At 43.7% G+C, this 12,335-nt stretch overlaps 1 protein-coding gene across 2 annotated transcripts in view; it reads left to right on the forward strand.

The window, feature by feature from the left end:
- RORA (RAR related orphan receptor A) overlaps positions 1 to 12,335 on the forward strand; it is a 264,003-nt gene that overhangs the window by 234,723 nt on the left and 16,945 nt on the right. For both annotated transcript variants that reach the window (XM_033920445.1, XM_033920444.1), the window contains one exon: positions 7,882 to 7,989. In XM_033920445.1, the coding sequence (XP_033776336.1) occupies positions 7,882 to 7,989 (108 nt within the window). The remainder of the gene's footprint in view (positions 1 to 7,881; positions 7,990 to 12,335) is intronic.

A 12,335-nucleotide genomic window follows, 5' to 3' on the forward strand; every position in this document is an offset into this window, starting at 1 on the left:
TGAACTTAAACTCCTAGGAGTAACGATAGACAGGTGCAGCACAATGCAGGCCCAAATCAATAAGACAACCCAGAAAGCTTTTTTAATTATGAGAAATCTACGTAAAATAAGAAAATTCATCGACCCAGAGCAATTCAGGCTAATTGTCCAATCCCTAGTCTTAGGTCTACTGGACTATTGCAATTCCCTCTATCTACCTTGCCCTGCCAACACGCTAAAACAACTTCAGTCTATACAAAACACCGCTCTCAGACTGATCTACTCTCTGAGAAAATATGATCGCATCACCACTGCCTTCCTAGACTCTCACTGGCTGCCAATACAAGCACGAATTCAATTCAAATTCTACTGTCTATTATTCAAAAGCATTAAATGGCTCTGCCCCCACCTACCTAAACAACCGCCTAAATCAGATCCTCACCACAAGACAAAGAAGAACCCTGACCCCATTTGCCTATCCTTCGCTCAAAGGCACTCAGTGCAAGAAGATGTTTGACAACCTTCTTGCGAAGCAAGCAGCGAAACTTGACCACTCCATCTCCAATCTGCTGACGGCAACGGGCGACCTCAAATCATTTCAAAAAGAAATCAAAACCCTGCTATTCAAAAAATGTATCCAGATACCTTAACCCTCCCCCTCTTCCCTCTCCTCCCTAGTAAATTCCCCTCCCAAAGCCCCCACTCTGGTAATCTCTTCCTCCTCAAAATACCAACCAAGAATACAGATCCCTAAAATGTAATGTAATCTTATTTGTAACTTATTTGTAATATTACCTAGAAAAGTCCAGTCATTTTACTATCCAATTTGCAAGTTCTCCTGGAAATTATCCAGCTATCTTACCTCTTTTGTAACCAAAAAACAATTGTAACGTTACTGGAAATGTCCAGTTGGCTCTTTTGTAATCTGCCTTGAACTGCAAGGTATAGGCGGAATAGAAGTCACTAATGCAATGTAATATTACCTATTTGGCAGTTTCCCAGAAGAATACGCAATGATTGCAAATAGTACAAAATGCGGCAGTCAGGCTGATTTTTAGGTTGAAGAAATTTGATCACGTAACACCCTCCTATCGAGTACTGCATTGGCTGCCAATTGAGGCGTGGGTGAAGTTTAAGTTTGGTTGCTTCTGTTTTAAGGCTTTGTTTGATTTAGCTCCCAAATATATAATTGAGCTTTTTTTCTTTTGTAACCAACAGACATAAGAGAAACTCGCATCTGAATTTTGTTTTTCCGCCTGTTAGAGGATGTAAACTTAAAAAACATCATCAAAATCTTTTTTCATATCAAGCAGCGTTATGGGGGTAAGGATTTAGAACAATTGCTTTTGCTTACTGACACTTATGGGGAATTTAGGAGACATCTGAAAACATATATGTTTTCAAAGTATTTAGGCAGCTAATTCGTAAAAATTTTATTATGCACTATTTTGATCATTGTAGTGTCTAATTATTGGCTTTTAACTTTTTTAGTTCTATTCAACTTCTTTTATTGTTGGTTTTTTTTAACTACTGTAAATTGCATAGAACTTTACGGCCTTGCGGTATATAAACTGATTATTATTTGAATTATGGGAAAATAGTTCTTGAGGTTTCTTTACACTTTTAATGCAGCTTTCAACCTCATTGATCATGCACTTTTTCCCCAATGATTATATAGTGTTGGTAGCCAAGATAAGGTTCTCCAGTGGTTGAAATCCTTCTTAACTTTACAGGTATGGAACCATTGTCCTAAGCAAGCAACTTACTACTACTACTAATCACTTATATAGCACTGAAAGGCGTACATAGTGCTGTACATTCTGACATTTATAGACAGTCGCTTCTTGGAAGAACTTACAATCTAGTTGGACAGACAGACATGACCTATAGGGTTGGGGATGCAGAACCCAAGGTGAAAGGAGTTAGGAGTTGAAAGCACTCACAAAGAGGTGAGCTTTTAACTGGGCCTTGAACACTGTCAGAGACGGAGCCATCATAGGGATTCGGGCAGCTTGTTCCAAGCATTTGGTGCAGAAGGGAAGGAATCTGGAATTGGCAGTTGAAGAGAAGGGCACAGATAGGAGGGATATAAAAGGACCTATCAGTTATCTGTGGTGTCTCTCAAGGCTTGATCTTATCACCAACTTTATTTAATATTTTAATATGTTCTCTAGCAGAGTTGATCCAGGAATGTAGGCTAAGTGTCTGTCTTTATGTGTATGATATTCTACTGGGTTTTCCAATCTATTTCTATAGATCTCACCCTCTTCAAAATGTTTCTGAGCAAAATAGCAGAATGGTTGGCTAGTCCTTAAGAGTACTGCATGTTGGCTATCAGGACATTTAAAGTCCCCTATATTTACCTTTGACTGTCTAGAATTCCTCTATATAACCTGTGAGTTCTTTTAAGTGCTTGGGGATTATCTTTGATTTAAGGTTATCATTTAAGGATCAAGTGGCATCTGTGATGGAAATAAACTTTTTAGTCCTTAAACAACTTTGTTCAGTCCAATATTTTGATTTTGAGCAGGGGTGTCAAAGTCCTCCTCGAGGGCCGCAATCTAGTCAGGTTTTCAGGATTTCCCCAATGAATATGCATGACATCTATTTGCATGCACTGCTTTCATTGTATGCTAATAGATCTCATGCATATTCATTGGGGAAATCCTGAAAACCCGACTGGATTGCAGCCCTCAAGGAGGGACTTTGACACCCCTGATTTTGAGAGACTACATATTCTTGTGATTGCTCTTATTTTTTCATGATTAGACTATTGTAACATTGTTTATGCCAGTGTTCCTCTATATCAGACCAAGTGTCTAAAATTATAACAAAATACAGCAGCCAGATTTCTTTGCAGAGTAAAATAACAAATCTGATCATATTACTCCCATTTTTAAGAAACTGTACTGGCTTCCAGTTCAATTTCAATTTAAGGTTCTTACCCTGACTCATTAAGCCCTTTATGAAAGTATTCCCTCTTATTTACCTGGTTTGATTTTTCTTAAGATAATTTGTAGCTTTCTGACTTGTTCTCCGTTTCTAATTCTGTCTTCTTTTGAACTCCAGTTCTTCCCCTCTTGTTGTATGCCATGTGCTGCCTATGGAAGTGAAGGATCATGGCAAGGGAGAGGATGAGATTGGAGTATAAAAAAATAAATAGAAAGCAGTTACTCTCATCCTCATTCCCTCCTGTCCTTTTTCTGCCAAGGAGCTGCTGCATTGTGTGCTTCAGTCTTGGCCCTTCCCTTCCTGTAGAAACAGTAGGGAAGGGATGATACTGAGCAGACTCTAGAGAGAATAAAACAGTTGTTTTGCTCCTCTCTCCAACCTTCTCCCACACCTGTTCCTTGTGGGTTGCCTTGAGTGAAGGGGTATGGAGAAGTAAACATAACTGTTCTTTTTGGTTAAAATTTGGAGCATTGGCCAGAGATTTGGAGCATGAACCTTGTATGTTCATAGCTAGCAACACCTAAGCAGCCTGATACACATAGGATTGACAACTGGCTCCAGATTTGCCGGATGGGATTGATCCAATCCAGATATTACCCCTTTGCATACAGGGACTTATAGCTCTGATTCCCTGAGAAAATAAAACTACAAGTCCCCGCATGCGATAGGGCAATCTAGGGCTGGATCAACCCTGTCAGGTGAATCTTGGGCCAGTTGGCAACCCTAGGTCCACAGAACAGGAGTGGAGGGCCTAGTATTTAGGGCTGACAATCAGTGGTTCAAATCCCACTGCTGCTCCTTGTGATCTTGGGCAAATCGCTTAACATTCTGTTGTCTCTGGTACAAATTGAGACTACAAATCCTCCATAGCTCCATGACTTATTGGGTCTCCCTGACGGGAACTGTTTCACAACTAGGCTTTTTCAAGGGTCAAATTTAAATGGGGCATGCATTTGTTCAAAAATGTTATGCTGCAGTCAAGCGCTTTATCAAACTTGTGGCATTTTGATAAAGTGCTTGAACTGCAGCATAAATAAAAAGAGGGGAGTCCAACATTGTCTGCAGTGAAAAAACCAACCAGGAAAAAACAAGCCAAAACTGCAGATATGTACAACGATGTAGGCAAAATTTATTGTGACAACCAAACTATATATTAAAACCTTTTTACCAAACAGGGGACCCAACACGGTCCGTGTTTTGGACAACCTTCATCAGGGGTCCATGGTAGAAAAAGGAAAAAACATATGTCACAACAAATGTATATAATAAAGCCAAATTGATGTTATGTAACGCCGAGAGTCACTGTGAATAGTAAAAATCGCTAGAGTATGCTGCAGTCAAGCGCTTTATCAAACTTGTAGCATTTTGATAAAGTGCTTGAACTGCAGCATAACATTTTTGAACAAACGCATGCCCCCTTTAAAGTTTACCCTTGAAAAAGCCTAGTTGCAAAACGGGTCCCGTCAGGGAGATCCAATAAGTCACCACAGTGGGAGCATTCAAAGCTAAGTGGCATTTTTTTTATTTTGCAGCAAGTGACTAAAGTTGATAAAGCACAGGGGGCTCAAAATAAAAAAAAAAAAAAAAAGTCCAAAACGTGGCCTAAATCGGTACTTGGACGATCAAAAAGACAGATTGTCCAAATACCGATTATCAAAGCTGGTTTTAGACGTATCTAAAACCAGCTTAGGCCTTTCCCATGCCTCTGAAAACCTAGAGCAAAAAGAGGCATTTTTGAAGGAGGGGAAAGAGCAGGAGGTGGGCCGAACTAGACTTAGTCGTACTGCAAGTATAACCAAAAGTTTAAAAAGGTTGCCCAGTCAGAACTTACACGTTTTGACTTAGACCAAGTCAAAACAGGTATAAGTTCCGAATAGGAGCCGCTGAGCTGATCGCGGCTGCTGCGATCAGCTCAGCAGCCCCGGCAACCTGCCCACCCCCTACCCAAACTGCTGCAAATGCCCAATCTTTCCTGCCGAAGACGGCACCCCTGACAATCCCATCCCACCTCGAATACGGGCAGGAGGGATCCCAGACCCTCCTGACCACGGTGCACTCCTGACACCCCCACCCCACCTCGAATATGAGCAGGAGGGATCCCAGGCCCTCCTGTCCACGATGCACCCCCCTGTGACCCCCTCCCGAACGGCCCCCTCCTACCAGGGCCCCCCTAACCTGGACATCCCTCCCTAACTTACCTGAATGTTGGCCGGCCAGACAAGTCCCAAGTCCGGCCATCTGGCATGCCCGCTATCCTCGGAATGGCGGGCCTACATAGAAACATAGAAATAGACGGCAGATAAGGGCCACGGCCCATCTAGTCTGCCCACCCTAATGTCCCTCCCCTATCTTTGCCCTGTGAATTGATCCCATGTGCCGATCCCATTTGGCCTTAAAATCAGGCACGCTGCTGGCCTCAATCACCTGTAGTGGAAGACTATTCCAGCGATCAACCACTCTTTCAGTGAAAAAGAATTTCCTGGTGTCACCTCGCAGTTTCCCGCCCCTGATTTTCCACGGATGCCCTCTTGTTGTCGTGGGACCCTTGAAAAAGAAGATATCTTCCTCCGCCTCGATGCAGCCCGTAAGATACTTGAACGTCTCGATCATGTCTCCCCTCTCTCTGCGCTCCTCGAGCGAGTATAGCTGTAATTTGTCAAGCCGTTCTTCGTATGGAAGATCCTTGAGTCCCGAGACCATCCGGGTGGCCATTCTCTGCACCGACTCCAGTCTCAGCACATCCTTGCAATAATGTGGCCTCCAAAATTGCACACAGTATTCCAGGTGGGGTCTCACCATGGATCTATACAATGGCATAATGACTTCCTCCTTACGGCTGACGAAACCCCTTTGTATGCAACCCATGATTTGTCTTGCCTTGGACGAAGCCTGCTCCACTTGATTGGCAGACTTCATATCCTCACTGACAATTACCCCCAAGTCTCGTTCTGCTACCGTTTTTGCTAGAATCTCGCCATTAAGGGTATAAGACTTGCATGGATTTTGGCTGCCCAGGTGCATAACTTTGCATTTTTTGGCATTGAAGTTGAGTTGCCATGTCCTAGACCAGCGCTCCAGTAGGAGTAGGTCATGTATCATGTTGTCGGGAGGAGCCAGTTGCCTTAGGCCCCTTCTGTGGCCGGGGCCTTGGGCACATGGGATGGGTTGGCCCCATGTGCCTAAGGCCTTGAGAATTGTCAGCACAGGATGGGCCAATTCTGGTTGGCCCAGGAGCCTAAGGCCCCTCCTATGGGTGGATCCTTAGGCGCCTGAGCTAATCAGGCCCTAGACCCGCCATTCCGAGGATGGCGGGCCTGCCAGCAGTCCAGACTTGGGACTCGTCCGGCCCGCCAATGTTCAGGTAAATTAGGGGGTATCTATGGTTAGGGGGGGCCCGGGTAGTGGAGGAGCATTCAGAGGTTCAGGGGAACGTGTGTGGGGGGGTGCCATGGGCAGGAGGGCCTGGTATCCCTCCTGCCTGTATTCGAGAAGGGGGTGGGGGTGTCAGGGGTGCACCGTGGGAAGGAGGACCTGGGATCCCTCCTGCTGGTTTGGGGTTTTGTCAGGAAGGGATTTGCGATCATTGTAGTGGGGGGTAGGCAGGATTCTGTAACCGGCATTGTTTTTTGACAGACGCCAGTTACAGAATCATGCTTTAGGCGAAGGACTGGCCCCTCCACCTAAAAGGTCTGAGTTTGGGATTTGGGCAATTTTTTTGGTTAGGAATGTGGTGTAGGGATTGACGTAGTGCCAGTCTGGGCCAGTGGATTGCTGAACGTGCAGGTAGGCCATTCTCAAAAAACTCAATTTGGACGGATTTTTTTGAGAATGGACAATTTCCCTGCTGCCAACTTCAGCGTCTGCTGACTTAGGCCAAAAGGGGACTTGGATGTTTTTTTAGATTGTGCCCCTCTGAATATATCTATCTATCTATTTATCTAAATTTAAAAATGGAAAATATGGAAAGCATAATATGTACATCCAAAGCTAAAATCACATAATACATGATTTAGTTAAATGGAGAGTTTTTAGGAGCAATGAAAGACAACAGAATCCAGATTATTACAGGCATCATTATCTAATTGGATTATCTGTAGGGTTACTGAGATCTTTTCTCTCTTTCAACATCAACCATTGTCTTATTTGGGAGATTGATATTTTTGGGTTATTGCATATATTTTTGGTCTCTATCTACGTCATGAATCACATCTACGAAGGCACTTTACGGTGCCTAACACCACTTCTGGCGTTATCTATTCCCATAGTTGCGTTAAGTGCTGTAAAGCATTACATAGGTGCAATTCCGATGACTTTTACTTAGGCACCAGCAGGTGATTTTTTAAACGGTATTTCTCAGTTAACTTAGGCACCTAAGTTTTGGCACCATTTATAGAATATCTCCCATAATTACTTATAGTGAATGGCATAGGAGCCAGCTATGTGATGGCCAGGAAGGGCCTTTGTGTCCAGGCAGGAGTAATTTTATATTGGCACTGCTAATAATGCTGAAATGTTGGCACTTAGGGTAAAGGGAATCTAATTTACATAAAACTGTACTACATAATGCTTAAGATAGTTTTAAAGTATATTTCTAATGTGCCCTTAAAAGTGATTATGAAGCTTTATTTCACAGTATCTTTGTGGGAGAAAAAAAACTACTAAATAAGCTGTATGATGCAAGTAACAAACCATGAAAAGTTAATGTGTTAAATGTTGCTTCCGCTAAACATTCTATGTACTTCAGTATAACAGCTTTTAATTATAGCAGTAAATTTAACCATTCCCAGTAGAACATATTATTATAATTGAAGAAGCCCCTAACTACTCTGTTATATACTGTATCTATTAAATGTTAAAGCTTTTTATTTTTTTAGCATCCTTGATTTTTAGTGCATTAGAAATAAACTCCCTGATATGCCATAAATTAAACAATATATTGCTTACATCCAGGTTCTTTAGAAGTTGTGTTTATCAGAATGTGCCGTGCCTTTGACTCCCAGAACAACACAGTGTACTTTGATGGAAAATATGCTAGCCAAGACATTTTCAAATCATTAGGTAAGGATATCTTTTAACCACTTTTGTAATGTGTAAGGATAAGAGAATGAAATCATGAGAGTGATAGCTTTTGGCTGTTATTAAAGTGTTCAGGGAATAATTTATGCTATGTATTTATACTAGTGTGGTCCGATTCACGATTCGAATCGGTTCACCGATTCACTTTGGGTGAATCGATTCGAATCGATTTAAAACACCAAAAAAATCGGCTTCCTGATTTGGACCCTCACCCCTAAAGCAAGAGCGGCAGCGCTGCTCTTGCTGGCCAGCCGCTGCCGCACCTGCTTTAGAGGGTGAGGAGGGAGGGTTAGTAGGGAAGTGCTGCTGTCGGCTCCCCCCTCCCCCTGGCGTCCGGTTCCCCCCTGGTATCTGATTTCCCATCATGGCATCCGGCTTCCCTCCTGGCCTTCCTCTTCTTCCCTGGCCTTCCCACACCCTTTACCTTCTAGGTGAAGCCTGCAGAGCAGATCGCGATACTAGCATCTTTGCAAACTGCTTCGAGGCTGTTTCCTCCGCTGCGATCCTGCCTCTGACGTCAGAGGAGGGGCGGTACCGCAGCAGAGGAAACAGCTCAAAGCAGTTTGCAAAGACGCTAGTACCGCAATCTGCGCTGCAGGCTTCACTTATAAGGTAAACGGTGCGGGGAGGCCAGGGGGAACAAGGAGGCCTTCCGGGGGGGGGGGGGGGGCGCAGTCCTTCAGGGTGGTTCAGGCCTTCAGGGGGACAGGCCTTGGGGGTTACAGGCCTTCAAGGGGGGGTGCAGGCCTTTAAGGGGGGGACAGGCCTTCAAGAGGGGGACAGGCCTTCAGGGGGAGACAGGCCTTCAAGGGAGGGACAGTCCTTTAAGTGGGGGACAGGCCAGGGATGGTGGCATAGGCCTTCAGGGGGGACAAGCCTTCAAGGGGGGACAGGTCTTCAAGGGGGGGGGAGGACAGGCCAGAGATGGTGGCATAGGCCTTCAAGGGGGGGACAAGCCTTCAAGGTTGGTGTGCAGGCCTTCGGGGGGGGGACAGACCTTCAGGGGAGGAGGGCCCTAGTGTAGAAGTACACGGAGGAAGGGAAGGGGGATTTCAAAGAGACGTGTATATGCCAGACATTGGGGGAGAAGAAATAATGGGTCTAAAAATAGAGGAGAGGGAGAGAGATGATGGACAATGGGATTTAGGGAGGGAAGGAACAGAAAGGGAGAGAAGGACACAAGGGATGGTGTGGAGGGGGGATAGAGATACTGGATAGGAGGGTAATTGGGAAAAGAAAGGGAGAGATGGTGGACCCTGGGGTGGTGGGGAAGGAGGGAGAGATGCTGGATGAAAGGGTAGTTAAGAAAAGGTGGATCTCTGGATGGAGACGAAAAAAAAAGAAATCAAGTTTCAGATCAAGTTTATTAGGATTTTATATACCGCCTATCAAGGTTATCTAAGCAGTTTTTACAATCAGGTACTCAAGCATTTTCCCTATCTGTCCCGGCGGGCTCACAATCTATCTAATGTACCTGGGGCTCTGGAGGATTAAGTGACTTGCCCAGGGTCACAAGGAGCAGAGCGGGGTTTGAACCCACAACCCCAGGGTGCTGAGGCTGTAGCTTCAACCACTGCGCCACACACTCCTGCAAAGATGCCAGACCTCCGGGGGAGGGAAGGGGAGGACGGAGATGGCAGATGGATGGTTAGCACGGAGAAAGAAGAAAGAAGGAGACCCTGGCAGGCAAGTTATCAGAAGACAACCAGAGCCTGGGACCAACATGAACCTGAGACCAACAAGATTTGAATAATGATCAGACAACAAAAGGTAGAAAAACTAATTTTATTTTCTGTTTTGTCATTACAATATGTCAGATTTGAAACGTGTATCCTGCCAGAGCTGGTGTTATACCGCAATCGTGAGCTAGGATTTAACAGAGAAAGGAAAAGTCTTTTTTGTTTGTTTATTTTGGTTACACCACGGTGCCAGTGTGGTTAGGAGAAGGCAAAGGGGGTAAAGAGGCTATAAAATAAACCCACCAGGATGTTTGAAAAAACACCCAATTGGGCAGGAAAATCGAATCGAAAAACCAATTCAATAGGCTGAATCGAATCAAATCGAAATTTATTTCCTGAATCTGGCAGCACTAATTTATACCCAAGGGACAGCAAAGCTTGTGTCTTAAGAAAAAACTTTCATAGGGGGTTCACTTTGAAAAGAAAGCTGTTCATAGGAATGGTGGATATACTCAGAAAAAAGTAAACATGGATTTCTCAGGATGCAAAATCTGATCAGTATCTTTTTGGTCCTTATGTGCTTTTAAAACAGGTCTAACTCTGAACATCTAAATGACTCCATGGACATTTACTCTGCAAGATATCCAAATCCTAAGGCTGCCCTAATCCATCCCAAAACACGCCTGTAACATGCCCCCTTAAGATTTAGACATACTGGAGGGAAAATGACCTGCAAGATGTCTTAACAAGTTTTGAAAATCAGCACTTGAATGTTTTAGCAAGAAAAACATCCAAGTGCCACTTTATGCCATTTTTTGGACATCTTTCTATTTTGAAAATGAGCCCTATAGGTGCTTAAAACCTGGCCTAGGCAAAACGTTATAAAATTATCCTCCTAAACCCAAGGAATGCTATTTATACAGTTCCTCTAAAATAAGTAAATCTGGATATAAGTAATATAAGTAATCTGGATATAAGCTTAATATTACCACTATACAGGTTTGGCCCCCCACCCCCAAAATACCACATCCTTTCTTTTTACTACATAAATTTATCCATCCATTCCTTAGCCAGCACAGAATTTACAAAAATTTTTTTTTTTTAAAAAAAGAAAAAATGTAGTGTAATGTAGTTAGCATTAGGTACTGACTGCCTAAGTACTTTTGAAAATTGACCTGATAGTTCAGTGTAATGGTTTTGTTATCACTTTTCCAGCTCCTGATTGGTAAGGCCCGACTTTAGTACAGGAAGAGGCGGTCAGAGCATACAGCGAGTGATTTCCTTCACTTGCCGGCACTCCAACTGCCCTCTCCTGCTGTCCTTTCCTAGTCGGCAGTTCGCGGTCGGAAAATACTGCGAATAACCGGGACCGTGAAACGCCGACCGCAAATTCGCAGGGGAGCACTGTATTCAGATGCCATGGTTTGTTTTTAAAAGGAACTCTAACAGTAGAGTTATTTATCCCAACTGTTTGTGGAAGATATGAAGAAGCCTTTGTCGTGATGGTCTCTCATGACACTTACTCAGCCTAATTGCTCCTTTGATTTTTTTTGTAATGCCAGAGGTTCTCATATCCACACCCTTGGGACCACCAAACAGGTCATCTTCTCAGGGCAGCTGAAATATGTTTTTGAATGAGCTTATAGACCATCCATATGTAAGCTACATTATCAATATATTCAAAATTGGCTATGTCAGGTGTGGGAAGGGGGATAAAGGGGCTGAGAACTAGGTTTCAAAGTTACTGCAGTAGAGCAGGGATGGCCAGCTCTAGTTTTTGAGAAATGCAAACCAGATATCATGGAAGCAAAAATAAGCAAATCTAATTTTTGAACCTAATCTGTGCAAGTATTTCTCATGAATATCAATTTTGAATATGCCGATCCAAACTTGATGTGATCCTGAAGAACTGAAGTTGGCCATCTCTACCCTATTGAATACCTCTAAAATAAATGTTAAAAAAAAAAGTCAGAGACTTAAGACACATATTCTGGTGGAGCTGAGGAATATACCTAAAACAAGATTTGTATTTTGTGATATAATTGTTTTTGTCTGCACATCCCTCTTTTATACACAATGCAATAAATTGATAGAGAAAAAAAAAACCATTCCATTTCAGAATCCTTTTTCCTAGTCACTTGATTTTTCTTGATGTACTGGTGGAGAGATTATGAAATGATTCTGGAGGAGTGGAATAATAGCAATACATGCATTGAGAGTTCCATCCTCTCTCAGCATCCTAGCTTAATTTGCCAGGAAGAGATCTTGGGCTTTTACTCTATAAGTTTCTGACTCCAAGTCACTACAGTGGAACCTTGGTTTACGAGCATAATTCGTTCCAGAAGCATGCTCGTAAACCAATTTACTCGTATATCAAAGCAAGTTTCCCCATAGGAAGTAAGGGAAACTCTCTTGATTCGTTCCACCTCCCTGCACCTCCCTCCCCTCCCCCGGCCACCAACGCTGCTCCACCCCACCACATCCCCAAAAGGCCCCCCCCCCCACTGCCACTGGTGCGCTTCCACATCCCCCCCGAATTGGCATTTCCCCCCCCCCCCTCACACACCACCATCCCCCACCCGCCCTAACTCAGTGCTTATCCCTAATGTGGCTTCGGCACGCAGCACCAACCCACAGGAGGTGCCGGAG

The sequence above is a fragment of the Geotrypetes seraphini genome, chromosome 14 (genome assembly GCF_902459505.1).
Source record: "Geotrypetes seraphini chromosome 14, aGeoSer1.1, whole genome shotgun sequence".
NCBI classification, from domain to species: domain Eukaryota; kingdom Metazoa; phylum Chordata; class Amphibia; order Gymnophiona; family Dermophiidae; genus Geotrypetes; species Geotrypetes seraphini.